Source organism: Bradysia coprophila, assembly GCF_014529535.1.
Source record: "Bradysia coprophila strain Holo2 chromosome X unlocalized genomic scaffold, BU_Bcop_v1 contig_38, whole genome shotgun sequence".
NCBI lineage: Eukaryota > Metazoa > Arthropoda > Insecta > Diptera > Sciaridae > Bradysia > Bradysia coprophila.
In genome coordinates, this window is record NW_023503327.1 from 887,409 (window position 1) to 914,301 (window position 26,893).

At 34.8% G+C, this 26,893-nt stretch overlaps 2 protein-coding genes across 5 annotated transcripts in view; one reads left to right on the forward strand and one right to left on the reverse strand.

Annotated features, from left to right (window-relative positions):
• Positions 1 to 3,761: 3,761 nt before the first annotated feature.
• LOC119069645 lies at positions 3,762 to 4,811 on the reverse strand. The gene is made up of 2 exons (XM_037173768.1): positions 4,158 to 4,811; positions 3,762 to 4,076 (listed from the first exon to the last, which is right to left on the reverse strand). Exons 1-2 carry the CDS (start codon positions 4,651 to 4,653, stop codon positions 3,865 to 3,867), a joined length of 708 nt encoding a protein of 235 aa, XP_037029663.1. The 5' UTR covers positions 4,654 to 4,811; the 3' UTR covers positions 3,762 to 3,864.
• Positions 4,812 to 23,825: 19,014 nt separating this feature from the next.
• LOC119069630 (eye-specific diacylglycerol kinase) overlaps positions 23,826 to 26,893 on the forward strand; it is a 194,842-nt gene continuing 191,774 nt past the window's right edge. For 2 of the 4 annotated variants that reach the window (XM_037173729.1, XM_037173732.1), the window contains exon 1: positions 23,826 to 24,037. The gene's annotated coding sequence lies outside the window, so the exon portion shown is untranslated. The remainder of the gene's footprint in view (positions 24,038 to 26,893) is intronic. The other 2 variants (XM_037173730.1, XM_037173731.1) reach the window with 2 other exon arrangements.

The following is a 26,893-nucleotide window of genomic DNA, read 5'->3' on the forward strand; positions in this document are numbered from 1 at the left end:
AGCATCAATGACACGATAGTGAGGACATAAATATATCGGCCTGGTCGTATTGAAAAAACGTGCATGACAATTTTTTTTTTGTTAAATATTTTATTTGTTTCGGTTCAATTCAAGCATAAAGTGAAAGCAGATATTTTTCACGAACATGTTTTTATGGAATGTTTTTCGTTTTTTTAATTTATAAATAAATAATAATCTAACCAACAAAAAAAAAAAATGTTGCATGAGTTAAATTTGGTGAGTTGAACCACCCACACTGGAGTGTAGCATTTTTGATAAACGGTTATGTTATTTGAATTTAAATTAATTATTTTGTATGTAAATACAGAATTGGGAGAGTCCCGTTTAAATTGCTATTTTTGAATATATTTTTTTTTTACCGTTTCTCATTATTTTGTACATCAGTTTTTCTACATAAAGTCTTCTATTAGCCTTCATTGGTATAATTGAAAATGGGGATTGAATAAATAGAAGAAAACTCTACCACAACTCTTGCAAATGAAAATTTATTAAAATGGAATGATAAACGATTTAAACAAAAAGTATGTAAAGGATACATTGTACCCGAGACCCACTAACCCGCACTTTTATTGCTGCAAGGAATTTTGTCTGAATATTTTTGAAAAGTATTTTGATCACTAAAAGACAAAAGGAATTGTTAGCCACGACGAGTAACGTTTGAAACTAATTTGAAATGTTGCTTCGCTTATCACTCGGTAAAAATCCGTCAGATAATCCTGCGCAATAGATTTGGTTACAAGTTTAATGCTTGACTTGCCACAAAAAAGTGCTCCGTGTGAGAGACAAAATTGAATTTTTTCAATTTTGCTTTGTTTATTTGACAGCTGGCTCTATCACGGCTCTCTCACGGAGTACTTTTTGTTGAGTGGAAACTACACTTAAGTTTCAAAGACAGTGCTAACTGACGTCCGAGTCTTGATGGTGTGGCCGTGTATGATATCCACGCAAAACTTGTCAAACTCGACATCTTTTTGGACCTTCAAGCTTCAGGAAACAAAAATTGATTGAAACATATGCGAAGCAGCTACATCTGTTCAAGTTCAATGTGAAGAATATACCCAAACACATCTACCAATTATATTTCCAAACTCTCTAAATATACCGAGATATTGTCTTTTTCTTGAAAACCAATATGATGACCGTCGACCATTTTGTTGGAAAGCCGAGACTCACTGTAGGGCTTTCATTTTCCTTCAGAACGGAAAAGGTTCGAATTTTCTCGAGATAGTCGCCACCGATCTATTGAAAACCACTGAAATCATTTTTAGCCCCGTACGAAGTACAAAGGGGCTTATAGGATTACGATGCCGTGTGTAATTGATGGAATTCGAAGCAGACGGTAAGGGCAAAGTGTTTGCCTACGTTCATAGATGACGAATCCGCAATAAAAATTTTGTCTGTCCGTCTATCCTTCTGTCCGTCTGTCCGTCACGTCGATATCTTGAGTAAATCAAATCCGATTTCAAAAATTTTTTTTTCCCTAAAAGATAGTCAAAATATTGAGGCTAAGTTCGAAGATGGCCATATTTGGGTCGGCCCTTCGTGAGTTAGGGCCGCCTAAGTGCTTTAAGGTCTTTTGGGGATATTTACGGCAAAAAACACGTTGGAAATGTAAATGAAACGGCAAACGGCCAGGAAAAAAAAGTTTATTAAAATCGGGTGAATGGCCCGTGAGTTAGGGCCCTAGAAGTGAAAGGCTACTCGGCCCTAAGTGTATTTTGCATATAAATCGAGTAAATCTCATCCAATTTTGTTAGTTTTTGTCTTATATGAAAGTTAATTGAATACCGAATAGAATGTGGTGAGAAAAATGTTTGAAATTTGGGTCCTTGGACTGAGGCCGCTCCTCGGCCCTAAGTGTATTTTGCATATAACTCGAGCAAATTTGATCCGATTTTCCTAATTTTTGTTTCATTTAAAAGGTAATTGAACATCGAATAGAATGTTGTTGAAAAAAAAATTAAAATTTGGGTCCTTGGACTAAGGCCTCTCCACGGCCCTAAGTGTGTTTTGCATAACTCGAGTAAATTTGATCCGATTTTCCTAAATTTTGTTTCATTTGAAAGGTAATCGAACACCAAATAGAATGTTGTTGGAAAAAAAATTGGGTCCTTGGACTAAGCCCGCTACTCGGCCCTAAGTGTATTTTGCATATATCTCGAGTAAATTTCGTCCGATTTTCCTAATTTTTGTTTCATTTGGAAGGTAATCGAAGGCCGAATATAATAATGTTGAAAAAAATTAAATTTGGGTCGTTGGACTAAGGCCGTAACTAGGCCTTAGGCCTCTCAATAGATTAAAATTTTAGGTCAACTTGAAATTTGTGTTACATTTGAAAGGAACGTCGTACGGGACTTCGTAATTGCGCTATGCGCAATTTGTAAGATGTACACATTTCATAATAATTTGACTTCAACTAGGGTGACAGGCGCACTAGGGTCACGTGCGCAATAGATGTACGGGTTCGTACGGGGCTCAGTCGCAGCAAACGCTCCGACTGTTCTGACGGCTCGTTTCCTATTGATGGGTCTGGGCACCAATTATCGTGAATTTAAAAATTCGTAACTTGACAGTTCTCACCTTAATGCCATTAGTGGTCCATGATTCGTAACTTTTAAGGTGACAACTGTCAAGTTACGAGTTCTTACATTCTTGAGAATCGGCACAGTAACTTACAATATTTGTGTTAAAATAACGGTTTTTGGTTATCAGCAACCACTGTTGACTGGTTTGACTCGCCTTTGGATTAAAAATTAGTATGGCTATTAAGAAACGTCGTCCAACGTATTCTATGCGCTTATTCGGTGTCAAATACAAAATTTACCACCACAATAGCGTTTTACTAGGCGAAGGTGAATGCTTATTTTCTGAAACACACGACGCATATGCTCGTTGATAATGAATAATAATCCTCAACATAACCATGTCGTTGTTGAGAGTATAATGCACTCTTTCCAGATAAGAAGAACATCTGTAATACGATTCTCTATGAAAAATGTGTTGTAATTTCCCTACGGCATTTTGCTAAGGATTAACGATCTGCGTTTATTTGTAAACAAGCCAATATACCCTATGCGACACAATGATAAATTTATAATGACATAACGGTTTGACTATATTTTTTAAAATAACCATGTCTCTTGGCCTTGATAAATGGAGAGAAACATTCCCCAGCAAGTTTCGATTAGATTTATGCAGAAGAAAAATGATTTAAGAGAAGTTGCGCATTTTTTGTTAGCTCTTTCAATTGAAGGTACGTTTTGAATAGTCTAACGTTAAGAATACAGAACAAGCGTCTGGGAGACAGCATCGTTCTGAGAAACATATATTTATTCTTGTAATTCAAAGATGCGCCAGTTTTGCTTGCAAGCATGTCATTCTGAATTGATTCAAAGCGTTTTACCGTTAAATCGATCGATATACTTGAATACATAAGTGTGCTAACATAATCGAATTACACACTTTGTGGAGAGCTTATTTTTTCTTCGTGTAGAACAGACCAGCCAACCAGTCGATTTGTTTGTGTTTGTGAAGACGTCATAAGTATTTTCAAATAATTTTTGTGGCCTAGCTTTGAAGGGCACGCTTTTAAACCGATGAATGTCGAGTAATGAATCTCTTTGATTTTTAACTTGTGGCCAGGGCGAAGATTCTCGTGAATTTAAGAATACGTTACTTGACAATGGTCACCTTAATGCTAAGAATGATCCATACGATTCGTAATTTTTTTTTTTTTTTTAAAGTGTTGAAATATTTATTTAAGAAATTTGCATATACCAAGAAAAGGTGGTCAGGCTAAGCCTTCATCCCAACCTGTAAAAACTTGGATCTTTTCAGATTACATTATAAATAAAAAATTTCTTCCAAAGGTTTCGCCGCAGGAATTGTTCCCATTACGCAACTAGCATTGAAGCGTTGAATAGCCAACGAGATTCTTTGTGTTAGATAAAATTTTGATTTCTTGTCACCAGTTAATTCCTGCAACTTCGAACCAATAGTGTTGATGAAATTTTTTGATTCTGTACTCCAAGGACCCATAGTTTCTACTGCAAATGCTAAAAGAATATAATTATTAGATGAAGTCAAATCTGAATAATGTTTGTGTTTTTCAAGCGCTGCAAAATTTGCGAGTTCACCAGCTTTTTTAGATGTTTTCGACAAGTATGAATCAGCGAACGTGTCTACGCAAGTCGCGTCCCAGACCAAAGGTTTTCCTTTAGACCATGGCGTCAAAGTTACTCCATCAGGTTTCTTTCCGTCATTTCTTGATAATCCTTTTGGTTCCAGGTGGTTTGGAATATGAAGGGACATAAGTGCTCGACTTATGATTTCATTCAATTCTATATGACGTAGATATCTGCCTGCACTTTTTAGGCAACTCAATCCATGCAGACCTCTTGCGGATACTACAGATCCGCACAGACACGTGTGTACCAAACATATATCACAACCTAGTCGTAAACCAATACAAATTCTTATCGAATTACTGTCCATAAAAGTTCCAATGTTTGAAGAAGGAATTGCATGAAGCCAAGCATTTGATTCTTTACACTGTAGTGCTTTAAAACGAGCTAGATCAAGCTTCGATGTAAAAACCAGTTCTTTCTTGATAATTCGTTTTGTATTGATCATGTCCCAAGCTTTTTGCGAAGTCTTCAAAGATGGCTCTTCAACATTTAAGCTTTTCCATTTCTCCGAAGCTTCATCAAAATTAGCAATGAAAGGCACGTCTTGAGAGTTTAGAATTTGAGAGACGTGACCTCCAACACCAAATGACGAACCAAGGAAAGCAGGTAAAGAAATGTCTTGAAGTCTTCTTATTCCAAGACCACCTTCGTTAATGGGTAAAGTCGCTTGCGTCCACTGCTTGTGATTCAAATCTACATTCAGTATTACTTCCAAAAGATCTTTAATTTCATCGTCAAATGCTGCAAGAAAATCTTCAAATTTCCAAGCTGGAGACGTTCTGATTAAATACAGCAATTTTGGGATTGCAAAACAGTTTCGGAGAAGGAATAATGACGTATGCGAATTTAAAAATTTCAAACGCTCGAACATTACCTTCACTTTGCACAAAACTTTTTCTGCAAATTTCTTGAAACCTTCTTCGAAAAGTGGTGCGCCAAGCAGACTTAAATCTTCCTTAGATACAACCCTGATTCCAGGACAGATTGCATTGAACTTTATATACGTTTCTTCGTCAACTGAGCCCGAACAGAAGAATAGCTCGCATTTCGATGGATTAATTTTGAGACTGTCAAGTTACTTTCTAGCAGAGATTTGTGTTTCACGGCCATTCTAACGGTAATTCTGACACCTTCTACTAACTTTTAATATTCATATTCGCGCGCGTAGGGTGAGCGTACCAATCCTCGGACAAGAATGAGTCCTCGGACACCTATTGTTCTCTCATTCATAAAAAAAGTTTATGAATGAAAGAACAATAGGTGTCCGAGGACTCATTCTTGTCCGAGGATTGGTACGCTCACCCTACGTTTTAAATGGTACAACCACACATTCGAATAATACAAAACTGGAATTTTTTGCGCTAAGCAAAATGATTTGTTCTGCTTGTTCGTCGTAAGACGTCTGGTGAGGTGATTGAATAAAGTAGATTAACTTCTCTTCAATTGTCCCAAAACGTTAACCACTCTCATTCCAAACTCAACGAAACAATTTCATTTTTTTTTTCTTTTTTCGATGTAAAAGAGAGGGATTCTTTTGAAAAACAGCCTGCCGAAATCGGGCGTGTTTTATAGTGGAACTTTTTATAGGTATCTAGAAAGGACTTCGACCCTAGAAGCCAAAACCACTCTCAAAAAAATTCTTCGAAGCTTTTATGGCTGGTGAAAGTTGATCGAAAGCCGAAAATTTGCACTTTTCTTACCAAAATTTCTCCAGGTACACGAGCCGTACAGGGTCGTGTGGGGTGTCATTAGAAAGGTAGTCACATGTACTATTGAGCCGAATAGAGTCTCATTGGTTTTAAAATTAATCCGCACTGAAATATGTGCAGTTGAAGTTTTCAACAGAAAACTTGCACTTTTCTTACCAACATTTCTCTAGTTACACCAGCCGTACATGGTGGTGTGGGGTATCACTTGAAAGGTAATTTTATGTGCTTTTGGGCCAAATAGGGTCTTATGGGGTTTGGATGCATGTGTGATGACATTTCAACTTATCATATTTCATCGTAGATGACCCTGTACGGCTCGTGTAACTGGAGAAATTTTGGTAAGAAAAGTGCAAGTTTTCGGTTTTTGATCACCTTTCACCAGTCACAAAAGCTTCGAAGAATTTTTTTGAAAGTGCACGGTGTTGTTGAATGGAGTTTAATTAAACATGTCGTCGCAAATTTGATATTTTTGGATATTCTTAGTCTGCTTGTGACCCTGAACAACGTTCCACAAAAATTTTTGATTTTCATCCGTGCAGTCCGGAGCACCCGTACCAAGGTTCCCTAGAGTGCTCTGTGGGTGCTATAGAACTGATTGGGGTTGCAATCGATAGAAAATGGAATTTTAATAGTCATACTACAAAAAAAATTTCCAATGGATTCAAGGTGGACAGGTGGCGACTCACAGAGGTGGTAATTAGTTGTACAAGTAGATAGACATTAGCTCTACCAATATCCAAAAAATTACTTTTCCAAATTTTCAACATAGCAACTTTATAGTGGTTCAAAATTTTTCTCACTTTTTTGGCCATAGTTGTGAAACTCAGCAACGCCTAAGTCACACTCATGATAGTTTTTCGCAGCCAAACTGCTTAGATTTGTTTTGCTGTTAGTCTCAGCTTTCCAACAACACCACACTTGCTATATCTCTGGTCAACAGTGCCGTTCTATTGAGTGCCTAAGTGAGGTAAGTCCTCCAAACTTTAAGCATGACATTAGGGAGCCTTGGTACGGGTGCTCCGGACTGCACGAATGAAAATCAAAAATTTTTGTGGAACGTTGTTCAGGGTCACAAGCAGACTAAGAATATCCAAAAATATCAAATTTGCGACGACATGTTTAATTAAACTCCATTCAACCACACCGTGAGTGGTTTTGGGTTCTAGGGTCGAAGTCCTTTCTAGGCACATATAAAAAAGTCCACTGGAAAATGCGTCCGATTTCGGTAGGCTGTTTTTCAAAAGAATCCCTCAGATGCATTTTGTCAGGCTTTTATATTTCCTTGCAGACCGAATTCATTCTTATGAGTCGCGTATAAATTTTTTTTTTTTTTTTTTTTTTTTCCTTAAAAATCTTTTTATTATTCGTTAAAATTAATCCTAAATTTGTACCTGTACATGACGTATAAAATATTGTAGTCGGCATGTAACTCATGTTCGAATCAAAATTTCACTTGATGTTAAAACCTATTCGTTTACCCAATGTTGGCTCGGTTTGAATAAGTTTTCCGGTTTTAAATGGGATAAAGATTTCTTTAGAGAGAGAAGAAAACCGGCTTAAGTGACTCTTTATCTTTAGTTTTTTTTTTTCTATTGAAAATAGCTCCTTACTGGTAAAATACCCAGAGGGAACTATCTGGTTGTTTGGTCCTCTTTTTCAATTGAATAAGTTTTTGATTTTTCTTCTTCTGAAAAGGAAATACAAAATACGTCGCTTTCATAATAAAGCTTAAACTATACGAAGAATATCGATCAAAGTAGCACATTATACCACTGAGCGTAAACAGTTACTTTTCATACGTCGACCAAAAACTGTGAGATAATATTGGACAGACGATTCCAGGCATAAATTATTTGTTCGAAATCGAAGATTATAAGCTGGCGAAGGTAAAAAATCTCATGAACTGACATCTCGCCTAAATGTAGGCTCAAATCGTATAGCCACCAAATCACAACTAAGCTTGAGTGAAATTTAGAACGTTATCAATGAGACAGACTAGCTAGAAAAATTCCATGTGAAAGTGGTTGTACATGGGATTCCGGATAATTTTGCTGGAATGGCCCTCTGTAACCACTGAGCCATCCCGTCAAACCGCGATTCTTGTCTACGAAAAACTATCTGGAGATCAATCTCATTGAAAACATACGTCAGATAAAAATTATTCTCTCAGGCGCTTTTCGTTGTCAACTTCTATCGGCTGAAACGATCGCTTAACTATGTGACAAATTTCAGTCTAAATGCCTAACCCAACCTAAGTACTAAAGGAATGGCAAAATGTGACTGACAATAACCTCGATCGTAATGTTTCCATTACTTAACAATTTTTGATGTCATAATCGGCCCATTATCGAGAAGCGAATGCAATAAACGATGTCGTATATTCACATACATCAAGAAAAGAACTTTTCAAACTTACGTTTATAAATATCAAAGTAAGAAAAGAAAAGAAACCGAACGTATAAGTTGAAGAAAGCCTTTCGAAAATAATCCATCTCTGTGTGATCTACCTTCAAAGGCCAGACCCTTTTTGAATGCAATTTATGTGAATGCTAAAATATGAACCGAAAACAAACAGAATTAAAGTTTAATGTTATTAAAAAGGTCACTCCTCTTCTACATATATATCGGATATATGCTGACGGAGTTATAGGTTTTTGCGACAATTTGAATGTTATCTCGACACTCACCTTCCCGGTGAGTATAGTTCAAAAAGTACAAAAAGTAATTACAATTTAGGAAAATCGATGTTGGTAGTAGAAGAGACGTACATTTTTGAGGGTAAAATAATTTGGTTTACAAATTGATGTTGATGATGTGGTATCTTTGAGATATACGTTCACAGATGCTGCGGTAAAAGTTTGAACTTAAAATACGGTGTAAGTAATGTTAATGTGTGTAGTTACTAGTTAATGAACAATTTTGTTTTCTCCATCGCCGTATTAGATTGGCACACAAGTTTATAGATGTAGATAAATTAGAACAACAACAGTTTCTCATGAATCGAGATTAATTATTATTAATTTATTTGAGCAAGTACACACATCGGAGAGGCAGCTAGGTATTTCGTGGAACTATTCCATATACGTATATAAATCTGCAAAGTTGTAAAGTTCATTTAAAGTTTGCATTGATTATATTGACAGATTCAATGATGTAAAAGTAAAGTTGTAAGAGAAAAGTAATTAAAATGTAACTCTTAAGACCATATACCACTTTCGACGCTAATTTAGCGCATTAAACGGCTGCGATACAAGAGACACTGTCTCTATTACAGTAGAAAATTTACGGCTTGTGAAAACTTTACCACCCATTATTTCGTGGACACGAACTTTTCAGGTGAAAGTTCGCGACAAAACGATCGAAACTGGCGGTTTTGGCACTAAATTAAATTTGTCTGGCTTTGTAATGTTTATGAAATAAGAAACATGCAATTAGTTACTTCATGTGTTTTGTCTTATCACAATTGAATTTGTCTCCAATATGCGTTTTTCGTTTCATGGTTTGGTTGCTGTCAGACAAGCGGCAACGGTTATTTACTATTTAGTTTGCTTACTTAAACGGCAAGCATATACCATTAAATCTGTGACTGACTTAGTAAATGTTAAAGAATTAAAAACAACGTTTCAGATGGTAGGTAATGAACATTTTCTCACGATACTGTCAAATAAATGCGACTTCATGTAATCAATGACTTCCGTGGAGTCCGTAAACATAATGTGTTATTACAATGTTCCGTATGGTACAGGTCAGAAAACACCGAGTGAGTTTTGTTACAGTAGCACAAAATGGATACCGCGTGTAATACATTACTTTCGCAGCGTTCAATGTGTAAATGCAATACTTTGTACAAATCTTTTACTTACTTGTTTCAACAAACATTTAATTACTTAGGAGGATACGCGCCAGAGTACATCGCTTATTTCTGTCTTTGTTGTCGACCACAACTCTCTTGTTTCTAAATAAAAATCGTAAATTTTTCGCTTTAATTAATTGAATTTTCTTTGTTTCTTTTCAGAAATGAGTAAGTACAACACAATACGCTATATACTTCACTTTACAACGTAATTTGGGATGCAGGTAGGAAAGATAAATTAGTCATTAGTCATTAAAGGGTGAAATGATTATCAAATACGAGATAATGTAATTAAAAGTGATTCATTTCAAAGTAAGACGGTGAAACTTAATTTTTTTTATTGACTGCTAAGACAACAGCATTAACCTTCAAGTGGATCTGATTAAATAAAATATAAAAGAAAATTACTGGATTTACAGCACTGATATGTTCTTTAATTTTAGGGTGAAGTAAACTTTTTTTGTGAAAAGATATCTTGAATTTATGGACGCAAGTATCGTTTCCAGTCAATGTAAGTGTTTCCAGTTGATGATATTTTGGCGCAAAATTTGAAAACACCTAGCGAATTCAAATTTTGCGCCAAAATATAATAGACTGGGAAGCATTTAATTGGCTGAGAACATCGATGTCTTTTAAAACTCTTAAGATTATGAACACATTTGTACTAAAATTTCTAAGATTGGCTGGTTTTAGAATGTTAGTCACTGTAAAGTCATAAAGTGACGCATAATAAAACTCACGTTTTGGCGTGGCGGGTGTATTTCAATTAACGCAGTGTTCGAGTAAAAATTAAAGAAATTAATGTCAATTTTCTTTGACAATGTTCACAATTGGTAGGTCTTAGATTCTGAGTACAGACTTCGAAAGATTGACACAAGATATCAAGAAAAACGTCTTTATTGATCGATGTATTAAAACAGAATAAAATGAATTAGTGAAAACTGATTCAAGGCTTACTAATATTTTTCTTCTGATTTGATTACTTTGATTACATCCTTTAAATTCCTAAATTTCTAAAAATACTCTGCAATTGTTCACTTCGAAAAGTTACTTTTAAAAAATGTCTACACTTTCTCAACGCACCTAGTGATTGTTTAGTTTTCCAATTATTCTTATTTGACGCAGATTTGAAGTTTTCTGCTGACTTTTGTGCGACATTGAAATATTAAGAATATTTAACTCGGCAAGCTACCAGAAATTGTTGATTTTTTTTCAGAAGAAAATGATTGGTCGACGTCGGATTCACTACATTTCAATGAATCTATGTTTTAAAGCAATTATGTGTTTGCATTAAATGAACTAGCAATAAGCTTGTAGGTTTAAGGTTTTAAAGGAACTGTGCCAGCAACCTTCAATTTTTATCGCTCATTACACAAGTAAATTCTTCCTTCTGTCTTTTTATTAAAAAAAAAAAACGGTTTCGGTTTCCATATGGCTTGACAATTACAAATGAATTTTATTTGTTTAATTGATACTTTTCATAATCCCATCAGAATTCAACAAAACTCTGTACTTCCCGGAAATGCGAAGTTAACCAGGAAAAAATAATAAAATTCGTTTAATGTAATGGAATAATTGATGCGTTTGTTTAATTTAGAAAATGTCAACAATAATTTTTCATTTAAAAAATTGTTGAAGGTTTAATCCGTAACCATCACAATTTGAGTTTCGCAAATGTTGCTGGTAATCGAAAGACTCTCCCTTTCATTTAATCCTTTAAATTTTCCATAATATCCTCAATTTCCAACTCCTTTTTTTCTATGGGAAAGACTGCGAAAATATTTAACTTATAAATTTCAATGTCACGTCTATAGATTACGTATACAGAACTCCGTAGTCATACATCGCATTGACTTGCTATCGGAAATACTCTCGAAGAAGAAAGAAAAGTGAAAAAGAAATGCTAGTAAACCACTTAACTTTTGCTTTGGAATAAATTAAAAACTTTTCTATCCTTTCAACAGCAACCGTATATTTATACTAGAGATGAGCTGGTGGCTCGAATATCAAATATTTTCACTGCATACACTTTCGGGCGGGCTTATTCTTTTAACAGTTATCTGATTTTTTTGTGTCTCAAAGTCGTCCGTGATATTAAGTAATTTATTGTAGGTGGAATTGCTTACATACTTTTTCGGTAGCCAATTCGATGCGATTCAGTTTGACAATTTGATTCGAAACATTTTCTAGGAGTTCATGAATTTCTCCATAAAAATTCTTCCGGGCTTGTTAAAAAGAAATTAGGTCCACCCGATCATCTCTATACAGCTCGTATAACTGTATGTTTGCACATGAATTAATCGCTTATAAGAGAAAATTCCAATGAAATTCATGGATTTATCTATACTACATCATAGACTCACTATAATGATAAATTCTCTTGTGTTCATACCATATTCCTAGGCATTTTAGTAAAGAAATGAATTTGTCTTTTCTTATGGTAAATTCACTTATCAAATTCGATTTGCTCTTGTATATTCACTGAATTAAGTTCCTTTGTGAGCACAATACGATAATTTTAATATAAATACGTACAAAGGGCATATTTTTCGTGCTTTTTTTGTGTGTGTGAAAAAGTCACATTTCCATAACAAAACCATGTCCTTTCTGAAATGGGACAGCATTATGTACGATACACCCTTTTTATATTTGGAATAAAGAGTAAAATAACAAAATGTTTGACATAAACTATTGTTGAATTAAGTTCTGTTTAATATGCAAGCCGGATTTTTTTTTGCTAACATTCTTTCTGTGTTATACCAATGTTCTTTTGTTATGCAGAAGCCGATAGCCAACCAAGTCCTAGATTATTTTATTAGCATTTCGATTTGTTGTCTTTTCCGCTCCCGAATGAAAAGGAAATGCGTAATATGGCGAAAGGAGTCTAGGCAAACCTCAACTGACATTCGAAGCGTGAGACTTCTTTTTCAAATAAATTGAGGATTTTAATGTCATTGTAGCTTAAAGTTCCTTTTACGGCATTTTTCAAGAAAGTAAAAGCTTCATCCTGAATCTAACTGTTTGTGGTAAGTGGAACCTCTCATTCGATCAGTTTGGTTATATTAACCAGTAACTTATTCACTGACAATTATTTGATTCACTGACATCGAGTGAAAAGTACATTATTAGGCTCTAAATTATGACACGGAGGCAGTAGGTGGTCCGATTTCATTTTCAAAATTGTCTGAAATACTTTACTGATTCCAACAACTTTTTGTGTGTTACCTCAGATCTTTCGTTTCGCTTGAGTTTTTACCAGGTGGTCACCACATACAAAGCTATTACGTCTTTGTACGGGTTTCATAGTCACACGTTCGCGCGTGGTAGTCATAAAAACGTAATAAGCACGCTTATCCGGTGTGATTGTGTAGGAGGGATTCTTTTGAAAAACTGCCTACCGAAATCGGACGCATTTTCCAGTGGACTTTTTTATATGTGCCTAGAAAGGTATTCGACCCTAGAAGCCAAAACCACTTTCAAAAAAATTCTTCGAAGTTTGTGTGGCTGGTGAAAGGTGAGCAAAAACCGAAAACTTGCACTTTTCTTACAAAAATTTCTCAAGTTACACGAGCCGTACAGGGTCGTGTGGGGTGTAATTAGAAAGGTAATCACATGTACTATTGAGCCGAATATGGACTTATTGGGTTTAAAATTCATCGACAGTAAAATATGTGCAGTTGAAGTTTTCAACCGAAGACTAACACTGTTCTTACTGAAATTTCTCGAGGTACACAAAACGTACATTGTCAAATCAAATCAAATCAAAAAAACAAGCAAAAAAGTCAGGGAAAGTCGAATGACATTAACTGTACGTTTGACCCTCTCTTTTCAGGGAATTGCAACAAATGACATGTTAAACCTCTCACAGTCGCTATCACTTCAGTTAAGCCAGGGCTGTAGTTCATACACACTCTTGTTCAATGACAAATATCCACGTTTCAGTAATCAAAAGCTGCGAAAACATTTGGAACGTTTGATTCATTCAATTTTGACTAATATCGAGGGTCTGAAGACCCAGAAGTAAAGTGGTACCGAAGCGTTGGATGAATAAAGTCAACGGAAAGAATGCTCAAATTCGTCAAGATATTATTTCGTATGGAAAAAATCAGATTCCAGGTGGAACAAGTGTTCCGGTGGTTCTTATTATTGTCTCTGCGGCTGTATATAGAATGATTAGAAGTGGAACAGCGGACATTTTTAGACCCGTACGAAGTACTGGGGTCTTATAGGTTTACGCATACGTTTGTAACACGTCGAATTGGACTCCCTGAGTAAGGGGAAACCTATTGTGGTTGTCTAGAGATGCCAAATCAGTGGAAAAAAAGGTCCGTCTGTCTGTCTGTCTGTCCGTTCTCTAACTTGAGTAAAACACATCCGATTTCTAAAATTCTTTTTTTCCTCGTTTGGTAATGTCAAAAGACAGGCTAAGTTCGAAGATGGGTGATTTCGGATCGACCTCTCCGGAGCTGGGGCCCAATAAGTGCCTAAGTGTTTTTCGATGATATCTCCAGACATTTAAGCACTACACTTGTCAGTGATACGTCAAATAAAAGGTATTTACAATACCGATCGACAAAAAAAAAGTTTATGGAAATCGGATGACCGACTCGTGAGTTAGACCCCTTGGTGTGAAACAGGCACAGGCGGCAAGCAGTTTTAGCTTGTAGGTCGGCCACATTTGAACATATGTCGTCTGTTTTAGCTTTATTAGATAGGTATTGACCGTACCAATCAGTGAAAAAAAAAGTTTATGAAATTATGTTCTCCTGAGCGTGAGCTAGGTCTCTTGGAGTGAGCTCTTATCTGGCTACTCGGCCGTACTGTGAACGTGGAGTATTTTGTCAATATCTCGAGTAAATTTTAACCGAATTTCATGAATTTTTTTTGTTTGAAAGGTATTAACGAATGTAAAGCGTCGGTACTATTTCCGGTCTCCTAACAAAATGGCTGCCGGCGGCCATATTGGATTTTAGTAAAATAGAAATATCTTGGGAAAAATGATACTTAGAGAGTTTCTGTTAACATGGAAATAATTTGTTATGTGTGTGGGGTTTCAGGGATTCCATATATGGACATCTATATATACCTATATACAGCTATATTGAGCTATATACAGGCATATAGAGCTATATAATAGCATATTCATCTGTGAAATGTTTATTTACAGTGAAATATAGGTAAATATAGCGGTATATAGCTGTTTAAATAGGAATTTATGAAATTTGACTTCGTACGGGGCTGTCTATATTGCCTCCGGCAATTTAGTTGTATATGATAACAAGGCAAAGAGTGGATAATGTAAGTGATTTAAAAGGAAGAATAGTTTTTCAGTAGAGAATGAAGTAAAAGAAATGAACAGTTTCACAGTAAAGGCTTTTGATACGAATAGGTGTTTCGTACGGGTTGGCGTTAGCTATGTTTTTTTATTGTATGGAAATTTTCTCATGGGCAAAAAATTCTTTGTCTGAAACTTATCACGAAAAATAAATCAAGAAAACACTCAACTTTGCGCGGTAAAGAGAGACAATAAATTGCCGATGTAGGAGCTCGATAAAAATTTAATTTTAATAAATCAACCAGAAAATAACCAGAAAAATTGTGATATTACCATTATTGTTGCATAAAAATATGAAATATGAAGAGCGACAAACAATTAACATTATTTTAATAATTTAACACAAGCCGCTGGAGCAGTGTAGACTCGTCGTAGATTCTTTCTTTAAGCATCACATTTCTTAAAGTCCTTTTCTTCTTTTTCGAATGTTTGGATGTTTTCTTTGTTATGATTTTTTTTTAAGCTTTAATGCAGACCCGAGTCGCATTGAAACCCTTCTGTATGCATAGTTCAAATCGAACACTCCTTTGTTCGGTATTATTAGCTGGTAAAATGCTCACAAACAATATAAAACATACGAAGTTAAAATCCGCTACATAGATAGTCGTCTGAGATTTATGATTCGAGATTATACCACACACACACACCCACAAAAAAAACTGGAAAACATAAAAATTTCAACCGACAAAAAATATGTTCGCATTTCCAAATGGTTTTTATTTTGCTCTTTTACAATTACCAAGCATTACATGAATATATATCCAGTTCCAGTCATAGGATACTGTGAATTTTAAAATTCCGTTGACCATGCGGTTTACATCATATAAATTATGTTGAATTCAATTGTTATGCACGGGATCAAGTCCGTACAACACGGCTAAAGGGATTTGGTAATTCGAAAGGTGCTTTACTATAAATAATCTCAACACTCAGCTTAAACAGCACTCTCTTCTGAAGCACTACTCTGGCAATGGTAAATTACAGCCATTGCGATTGTTTTAGTGGAGTGGATTATTTCAGTGAATATTATTCGCTTCTTATTGTTGTAAATGGTATAAGTGAACTCTGGTTTAAAGTCGTTCATTCGAACTTGTTCTTTGAAATGTTGGGCCCAATTAAATCTGAAGTTTAAAGGTGCTTATCGATCAATTGAAACAATGAATGGAATAAGTTTTTCGGTTGGCACAGAATGTACACGCTCTCCGGTTAATTTAACACCACTCGAAACGCTGTCAGGGCCGGTAATGATGTATATTCAAAGCAAAGATTATGTTGTTGGTCTCACGGCAAAAAGGCTCATCCCATAAAAACACAATTGAATTTAGTTATGTTTTGAAGTCTACCTCTGTTTGGAGTGAGACTGAAAAGATTTGACTTTTTTTTAGCTCGAGTAGGACAACCTTACGACGTGTACCGAAAAATTCAGCTTTCATCACGAGTCACAAACGACGATTTTTGTGCTTGAAAACTGAAATGAGACGAAACCACAATTACAGACGGCTGTCATCTGCTATCGACACGACAGCAATAATAAACGACAAGCTTCAACTAATGACGACTTATAAAGCAAAAAAGCGTGTTCAAAACAAACGAAGTAAAAGATTTCTGAAATCAATCTTTGAAAATATTTGATCAAATGAAGTAATAGATCAGATAGTAAAACTGTTTATATGCTTGCCGTCTGTGACAGGTAAATATAGAAATCACTCTACAGCCAACAACAAAGCACTTGATCGCGGCCGGAAAAATATATATGAAAATCCATTTTCAGCCGGAGAGAGCGTCCGAGAAAGTACTTTCTTGGACGCAAATACCTCTCTCTGAGAAGTACAGAAAAATTGTACTTTTCGATCGTAGAATGCGTGTCGAAATCCGTCTAATTTCAAGCACAAAAAATATTTTTCGTCCTCTTTCTTGCATGAAATAAAACTGGTTCATATGACATTGCACACAGGCGATGTAAGTATCGAATCCGCTCACTAAATTGCATAAAATACTCTTTCCGTAACCAAAGTGTTTCTGTTCCATGTTACGCAATGTTGGTTTATTTTAAACGTGTTCCAGAAGAGTATAAGGGCCGCTAAAACGATTGTGACTTAATGCTCAATATTTTCCTAAATTAAGCAAAATTTAGGAAAATGTTGGAAGATTAAAGAAAAAAGGTCTTCCCAAAAATAGTCACTGCTTATGGGACTGACTCACAAAGAGCGTTTTTGTGTAACTACTCTATTGGAAATCGATATGTCAGCTTTCCGAAAATGTCATTTCCATATCTATTTTCTCAGTATCTTCATTTTGCCAGGGTTCAAAAATCAAAATCAAATCAAAATTCTGGACATCAAATCAAACTTGATCATCAAAAATTTGAACTTGATCATCAAATCAAATTGATTTTTTGTCAAATCAAATCTAATGATCAATTTTTGGTAGTTGATGATCAACACAAAAATTTGATAATCAAATTTTCAACATTTGATGATCAACACAAACAATTGATCATAAAATTGATTTTTTTCGTCAAATAAAATGTGATGATCGATTTGTTGGGCTTGATCATCAGTTTTGATTTGACAAAAAATCAATTTGGTTTGAAAACTTTGATGATCAATTAGAAAACTGATAACAATTGTTCGTTATCTTTGTCAATCTGTACCTTTACTTTCACACTGTCTAATTGGTTGTAACTGATTTCAATAAAAAAATTCGCTGTGCTCTTAACTGTATCTCTGAAGACTTATATATCGAGATTTAAGTGAGAAGAATAGAAAAAAGGTGAATTACAGAAAATGAAGAAGAGAGAAGTGAGTTGCAGGTTCACTCAGAGTATGTTTTCATAATATGTCAGAAAAAGGAGTTACTCATTCGAATTCAAGTTTGTTTTTAGAAAATTCATTTTGGAAAATATAAACATAATTTGAATAAACTATTTGCCTAATGATGTGATCTGACAATGTTGCATAGACGGCGTGGGGTAATCTGGCACACGGTGCGAAAACGACGAATTTTTCAACTACGTAAAAGGTGAAGTCGCACACGATTTTTAGATACCAAAATTTTTTAAAAGGAGTATTTAAGTCTATGACAGGGAGGAAAAGCGTTTTTAGCATTGAATTTGCCAGTGCGAGTTCACTCTTTACGTTGTTGAAAAGTGTGTTCTTTTGGCACTGCGTGCCAGATTCCCCGATACCATAAAAACACAAAGACATGACAAGAACGCGACAATGGTTGACACAAAACTACCTCCATTATATTTTCCCTTTCATTTTACTAAAATCAACATAATTCACGAGCTCGCGATTTAGCGATATTTTAAGGATATTGTCGATAGTAGTGCTGCTCAAATTGCAACGAATATCTTCAGCAGTAGTGTAAGGCTGAGAACGCTCTCTGCACTCACTTGTTAGCAGTAGCAGATAAATTAGTCATTACTGCATCAAACATTTGTTAGATATTCGATAACAGATCGAATGATTGAGCATTAAAATGGAATTTTGCTTTCTTCTAAATGCCATTTTCGAACAGAATAGTGGCCAGACTAGTGAGAATTCGACATATTTCAAAAAAACATTCCTACCCTGAACACCCTGTTACACTTAACAAATAATAAAAAATTTAATTCCGTCGTCATTCTTACACATTTCTGTCACAAATTTGGTTATAAACGGCTATCTTTATTCCTCTATAGACACCATAAAATCAATGTTCAGGACCACCCTGTAACCTCCAGGTGCCTTCAGGTATTCAAAAAATAGTATATGGATAGACTTTTCTGAGCAACATGATTGTAGATCTGAAATATAATAAAACAGTGAAAAAGTAGATGTTTCAAAGTATTTCTTCAGTTTGACCACTTTTTTGGACCACCCTATGTTGTCCAAACAATTTGAAAAAACTTCTTTAGTGTAGGAAATTTTATTCTCTATTGATACCATCGATATTAATATTTTGTCCAGAGTGTGCGAGAAGCGTGGAGGAGAACTGAAATAAAGCACTCCAGACTTTCCCCTCAACCTTTTCACGAAAACTGAAAGGATTCTGCTTAGCACCCTTTACTTTTTCAGGGTACTTCAGTCTATCTTCAGTCTACTGCACTACATTGATCATCAAAAAAATTTGATCATCAAAAACCATCCAATTTTTTGATCATCAAAAAAAGTTGATAATCAAAAACAATTGATCATCAAAACCCATCCAATTTATTGATCATCAAGAAAAATTAATCATCAAAAAAAGTTGATCATCAAAAAATGACGAAAATTGAGCATCACAAATATTTGATCATCAAATTGATGGAATGATCATCAAATAGGTTTTTTTGATCTTCAACTCTTTTTGATAATAACATTTTTTTGATGATTAATTTTTTTTTCAAATCAAATCAAAATTTTTCGAACCCTGAAAATACCCCAATACACACTCGATGTGTGTTTTCGCTAGGGCTTCGCCCGCGCGTTCGCACACATCTTGTATGTATTGGGGTATGTTGAAATATACTATTTATGCACACGATATGTTGATAATACATGCCGCAGGCGACTCACATGTAGAGCCTCGTCCATACAGTATGTCACTTTTTATCGGTGTTGATGGCAGCAATTGAAATTATTATTAGGTCTGTCAATTCAATTTGATTCATGTTTCGAAAATAGCTATTAACCGAGGGGTGACGCACTTCCATTTAATCCATTTAATCCATTTAATCCAAAAAAAAAAATTTTTGTTTTACCGAAATAATTAGGCTACCCACCTGAAAAATTTGTAAAGTAATTGCGAAAAATAGATTTGCACGATCACCAGCTCGTTTAAGTACTCGTGAGGTAAAGGAATTTTTTTTTTGTTAAAAATGGTATTAAATTTATTTAATCCATTTAATCCACTTTACACCAAAAACTCCTAAAAGTGGATTTTTTTCTCTTCTTTACATTGTAGTATGAGTTGTAGTACGTGGTTCGATCAAAATCAACAATTTTTAAGACTTTTTCAGTATTTTGTAAAATGAAGTTTTTTCGTATTTAATCCATTTAATCCAATTTTTATTCCATTTAATCCATTAAATCCATTTAATCCATTTACTCCATTTAATCCATTAAATCCATTTAATACCATTTAATCCATTTAATCTAGAAGTGAGTTACCCCTCGCTATTAACAGACTAATGCCTAGTGAAAACTGGACTATTATTTGTCTAGTGAGTTAAAGTTCCTTTAACGCTGTGACAGATGGCCATCCATTAGATATATCCATAAGAATAGACACGTGGTACATGGGTCACACTTTATTTCTATAGTGTATCGCTCTACGTATGCTACGTATCACATTATTTTCCTACCGTTTCGTTCTTCCTGATCCGTTCAGATAGTCGGCATCGAAATATTTACCTTGGAAGAAAGAAAGAAAAATTTACTTTTTGAACTGAAGACTAATAGCATTAGTACTCGTCTCCCTAGCCTCCCTTCTTGGCATCAAATATTTTCTGTTTAATCAAAACAAACGTTATTTGAATGAATCAAAATAATGCGTAAATCAATATTTCACCGTTCGGTACATTCGAGCATTATATATATACATACACATCCGACCGTATTGTCTATTCTCGGGGAAAAAAAGTATATTTTGATTTGAATTCGTCATTGATTTATTACCTTTTGTTCATTCCAAACGTTAGGATGACGCAATATCATCGTATATTGTTATATTATGTATGGTATACGTATAACACACAGCACAGACATCTATATATATTTGTGTAGAACACGTCAATGAATGTGGACATATTACAAGCACCCAATCATTGATGAAATTTCCGAAATTTATCCTATTCATCATTTTGTCACCTCTTAAAATGATAGTCACTCGTTTACGTAAAAACAAAAACAAAACACAAATGTGTTTGTGTTAAATAATAATTGATTATCGTGCTGGAAAGTCATTTGTATCAATTTAACGAGTTAACACACTTGACCACGGACCACAAAGATCGGAGGAATTTTCTTCTATTTTACCAAGACTTCTCTGCCGAATTTTCAATGACTTTTCCTAATAAAATTGTCTTCTTTATCGCTGTCCAAAGTGTTAAGTAAACAAAGACACATATGTAGCCAACATTTCTTTTCTATCCCGGCTACCGCACGCACTTTTCATAGTCATCATGATGAAAATGGAGAAACCAAAATTATTGTTATTGTTATTTATTCGAGCTGACGCAAAGGCAATTGTAAAAAGGCATCATATTCCACTCACCTAAGGCTCAGATAACAGTTTATGGCTTTGTTCCTAGTTTCGAAAAATAACCATGTTGCCTCGGCTATACCAATGATAATGGTAGGTTATTAAATATGTGAATAGTAATTATATTTTCGTGATCGGAATATCCAACTAGTTAACTGCCATGGTATTGTATATTGCGAAACGGTGGAAGAGGATGTGAATTTATGCGGAGTAGAATTTCTTCGAGGGTATACCACTTTCTAAATATCTAGAAAATTTAAGATGGACGAAGGGGTGTTGAGGAATTTAGCGCCGTGTCATTCACAATAACCCACAAAGTGACATTTTCACAAAGTGAGCAAACTTTTTGAACACTTTGTCTTCTCCAAAATTCGATTTGATAATCGATAAAATTGAGTGCCCTGGTCGTTGTGCCCTATCTTGCTTGTTTCTCATCTTATAAACAATTTATTTGAGAATATGTTTCAAATGTTATCAAGACATTGTTAGGGCCTCCGCGCACTTACTCCAGTTAGCTATCCGTTTAGTTGCGGTCAGAGGTTAGCGTACATTGATACGGAACATGGTCCGGGTACATACAAACGTTTGACGTCATTCAGAATAACACCACTTATCTCATAATAGACAATCGCGTTGTTGAAACACGTAGCTTAACAGAGCTTTCTTTTGCTCTTCCCTTTCCCGCAATTTTGTTCACGTTAAAGTGATAATGATAGATCAGTCTATCGAAAAAGTCACTGTTTCAGCCTCAGGATACTACGGTGACCTGAGGACATTGTAGGAAAATCCATCATCAGTTACTCCGTAGCTCCCTTCGTAAGACATAGTATATGGTACATTCATATGAATTTGTAACGAGTACCGTGACATAACACAAGAATGGAGGGGCGAGCCTATTGTTTTAAAAGAAACAAAAAAAAATCCGAAAAAATTTGTAAAAATCAAAAATTCCCAACAATGTTCTGTCGACGGTGTAACAATCATTTTGTGAGTAATTTCCCCTCGATTCCAGTTGTCAATGTAAAATATCATCGGAATAAGAACAATTTGAATTTATTTATTTTGATAAAAATTGACACAATTGTTCAGAGCGGGTGTGACAAAAGAAAAACGTTTTTCATTTTGTCAGCTTGTGTATAAATATATAAGAAAATAACAATCGTCAATCTCTGCGTGCAAATATAGAATACTCAATCAAATTTATTAAAGGGAAACGGATAAAAAAAAATCCGTTTCCACATAACTTATCAACTCAATTAAACCAATAAAGTTTGGTTCTCTCGACGGACTCGCAGTCAATTTATTTTTAGATTGTGTGATTCCTCTATTAGATCTACCTTTTCGCCAATTAAAAATATGACGTTGATATACCTCCTAGCGGCGCAATCGATCAAGGCATACTGTAACTCACCGTCATTGCTTACGAGAGACTCTGTGTGTGGATTCATTGTGTGGTGTTCCTTCGTCTTATTCTTTTCATATTTCTTTTTTTTGTTCGTTTCGGGGAACAACCAAAAAGAATACATTGGCGATATACTGTCTCGAAACGATATACCGTTATAATAAAAGATAAACTCCATTGAACTCATATAAATGATGAATGACGTGTATGAAAATGGAAATGAAAGCTGGAAAATAGAGTAAAAAAAATGCTTGCATATTATACACACCAGAGATGCGGGAGATACGAAAATGAGAGATAGAGAGAGAGAGAATAATAATTTTTACTGAATTAGTTGGTTCATGCGCCGTTTCACCATGAGTGCATGTTGTTGAATTCGACTGAATGAGTGAGTATACGAGGTGAAAACAGTGGATAAAAAAAACATAAACGATTTTCATTTCGTACAAAGGAAAATTCAAAAATGTACGTTCTCTGGTATTTTTGGTTTTCAGATATACGTGTGCCGTGGAAATATTTTGTGCTTTAGAGACATTGTGTCATTGTGGGTGGTCTGATGTAAACCAACTTCCCGTATAATATTGCTATATAGTGGAAAAGTCTCTCGCTGCAGTAATTTTCTTTCGTGCTCATATTGTATCTTTGCGGTTACAATGGTAGTTTATACATCAGTCAACATTATTTCATTGTCGAGTTAAGTCAAAATCGTGGATTGATGTTATTTTAATAGTATAATGACAAGTAAAACTACAAAGTATTGTGTACGATATGATATGGTGAAAATTATTGTTATTGAGAAAGCGGCTTTTTACATCCAGTTCAATTTGTTCGATTAGTTTGATTTTTGGTTTAGTTATATACAGCAGTTCAGTAAATTTGTACTCATTTAATTTATCTTTCAATTTGCGTCCGTTAATTTTACCGTTTAATTTTTGATTTGAATTTTGATTTGTTATTTTTCCGTCGTTTTTTTTTCGTTTGTTATTGAAATTTAAAAATAATAAAAAAATTTCCCGGTATTTCCTTCAAGCATAATAATATCGATGACAAACTACAAGAATCGAATCGAAAATATTGTGATGTTTTTAACCAGTGAACGAATATAGGAAATTTTTTCGATAATTTAGAAAACAGAGAAAATTTGTATATTTTGCAGACAAGAGAAACGGCATTAAGTGATAACCACTAAATGTGAAGAAGCATAATGTTGCTTCGCATAAACAGTGTGTAACGATAACTGTCTAAAAATGGTTTTATAAATAAACATAAGATGTATTGAGGAAACATGTGATAATAGGTGATGTGAGTGTGTGTTTTTATGTTGTAATTTCAGCCTTTTTGTTGTTTGTTTGTTGTTTCTTCCACTTCTTTTTTTTGGTTGTCGAATATATATTTAAAAAAAAAAATCGAAAGCAAAAATTGTACTTCTTCTCACAGATGTATATAAATTACAAAGTATGTTCGTTGGTTGCTTTATGGGGTCAAATTAAATCTAAAATATTATTTTGTGACGATACGAGTATTCCATCCTCATTGTTATGATTACACCCATGCCTTAATAGTGTGGTGATAAAACTTTTCGTCAGATATAAATTAGGATTAGTAAAAGGTAAATTACGGTCGTATTGTTTTGGGTTTAATTGATATGATTTTGATGATGGACTAATGGAATTCTAATGTTTTCTAACATTTTTGATATTATATACGTAATTGAAACGGGAAAACAGCGTTATAACATCTGTGTGTATGATAGGTGATGATAAACCAATTATACTGTCACCATATTCACCAGAATTTATGTGTGTATGCCTTTGAGATGGTAAAAGCAATAAAACCATCTGCACGATTGCCTTTAAAGTTCAATTGTTTCCAACCCTCAAATACTTTTTTCCCTTTATTTTATTTTTTACGAGGGGAGCCTACACTTTTTATGATTTTTCCATTTGCCTCTACCGTTTAAATTAAAAACCTATGAATTTGCTTATAATTTGCAAGTTATGGCGAATCGGCCGAGAGAGGAATCGATGGCGACGTACAGTGTACAATATTCCGATTATCGTTTCGAATCGAGTCAATTCAATCGAATTTCTCAGTTACAGTCTTTTTTGTAGCTTTTAGTAGAGATGAGCGAAGAATGACATAGAAACCATGTCGATCGAACCCTTAACCTAACTGGAAATGACCTGGAAGCTGTGCTGACTCGAACTTGATTTTTCATTTTTTTTTAACTTGACCTAAAACATCCCGAAACCAGAATATCGTTTACCAGATCATACTGAAATTGTTTAGGTCAAGTTACTTTTCTGGTATGCCTGTCAGGTTTTTGAAACTGTCAGCCTTTGAAACCTTTGAGGATTTGAACCTGTCAATCTTTAGAATTTGTCAAGTTTTTGTATCTTTCTGGTTTTTGAACTAGTTACGCTTTTCAACCTGTTAGGCTTATAAGTCCTGTCAGGCTTATAAGTCATGTCAGGCTTATAAGTCATGTCAGGCTTATAAGTCATGTCAGGCTTATAAGTCCTGTCAGGCTTATAAGTCCTGTCAGGCTTATAAGTCCTGTCAGGCTTATAAGTCCTGTCAGGCTTATAAGTCCTGTCAGGCTTATAAGTCCTGTCAGGCTTATAAGTCCTGTCAGGCTTATAAGTCCTGTCAGGCTTATAAGTCCTGTCAGGCTTATAAGTCCTGTCAGGCTTATAAGTCCTGTCAGGCTTATAAGTCCTGTCAGGCTTATAAGTCCTGTCAGGCTTATAAGTCCTGTCAGGCTTATAAGTCCTGTCAGGTCCTGTCAGCTTATAAGTCCTGTCAGCTTATAAGTCCTGTCAGGCTTATAAGTCCTGTCAGGCTTATAAGTCCTGTCAGGCTTATAAGTCCTGTCAGGCTTATAAGTCCTGTCAGGCTTATAAGTCCTGTCAGGCTTATAAGTCTTTATTTGTCTTATAAGTCTGTCAGGCTTATAAGTCCTGTCAGGCTTATAAGTCCTGTCAGGCTTATAAGTCATGTCAGGCTTATAAGTCCTGTCAGGCTTATAAGTCCTGTCAGGCTTATAAGTCCTGTCAGGCTTACAAACCTGTCAGGCTTATAAGTACTGTCAGGCTTACAAACCTGTCAGGATTGCAAACCTGTCAGGCTTATAAACCTGTTAATGATTTGAACATGTAAACCTTATAAAACCAATCAAGCCAACCCAGCAGGTTCAAGGGTTTTTAAACCTAGTCTTTTCAACCTCTAATAGTTTTCAAATTTCGACTTAAAACTTTTCAGTCCTGAATGTCGGAATGGGCCCAAAATTTGGGTTTATAAAATGTCCATATCTCTAGTCTTTCGTTCAAAAACAAATTTGTTGAATTTTATATTGCTCGTGATAAAAATTTGTTTGAAACAGCAAACAATAAATTCTCACCGGATTCATTCATTTTGTAGAATTTTTTTTTTAAATTGCCAAAAAAATCATAAAATTCGGTTTGAACTTTGAACGGAGTTGTTTGTTTTTCTTTTGCCTGTTTTTCTTTTTGCATATATTTCCCTTTTTTTCCTCATTCGCCTTTTTAATTTTCATCATAAAAACGTATTCTTTTATTCAGTTAATATGCCGAAAAAGTTTTCACATACAAAAAAGAAATCTGAACGTTTTTTCCCAAAGACGGTACACAGGTAAAAATATGGTGAAATGGTGAGGCATACAGTGGTATTTGATCTCATATTTTCAATTTCAAACATAAAAAAATTCTAAGCAAATCAATTTTTTCATCCTTTTTCGGCTGAATTTGCACCATTTTACAGGCGCAATTCTATTAATCCAACCAATTTCGATGTACCCATTACATATCAGCCTTTCATTCATAAGGCAATGATTGGAATTGGATGTAATATTGCTACACTACCAGAAGCACCAGGAGGATCATAACGAGGCTGCCTAGTGCAGATGTGTTCAGGGATTGAAATTTCTTTAAAATTTATTGAAGCCTTAAAAATTTACCGAAAACGTTTTTCGGTAAACTTCAGAAACATTTCGAAAAATTTAAGTAAATTTTGGTAATTTTCAGAAATTTCAATAATAATATGCCCTCTATGATTTTCAATCAGCTTACATAGTACAGAATCCATATTAGTGTCAAATGAAAAATGAAATTGTGTCTTACAATACCTTCATTTGGCACC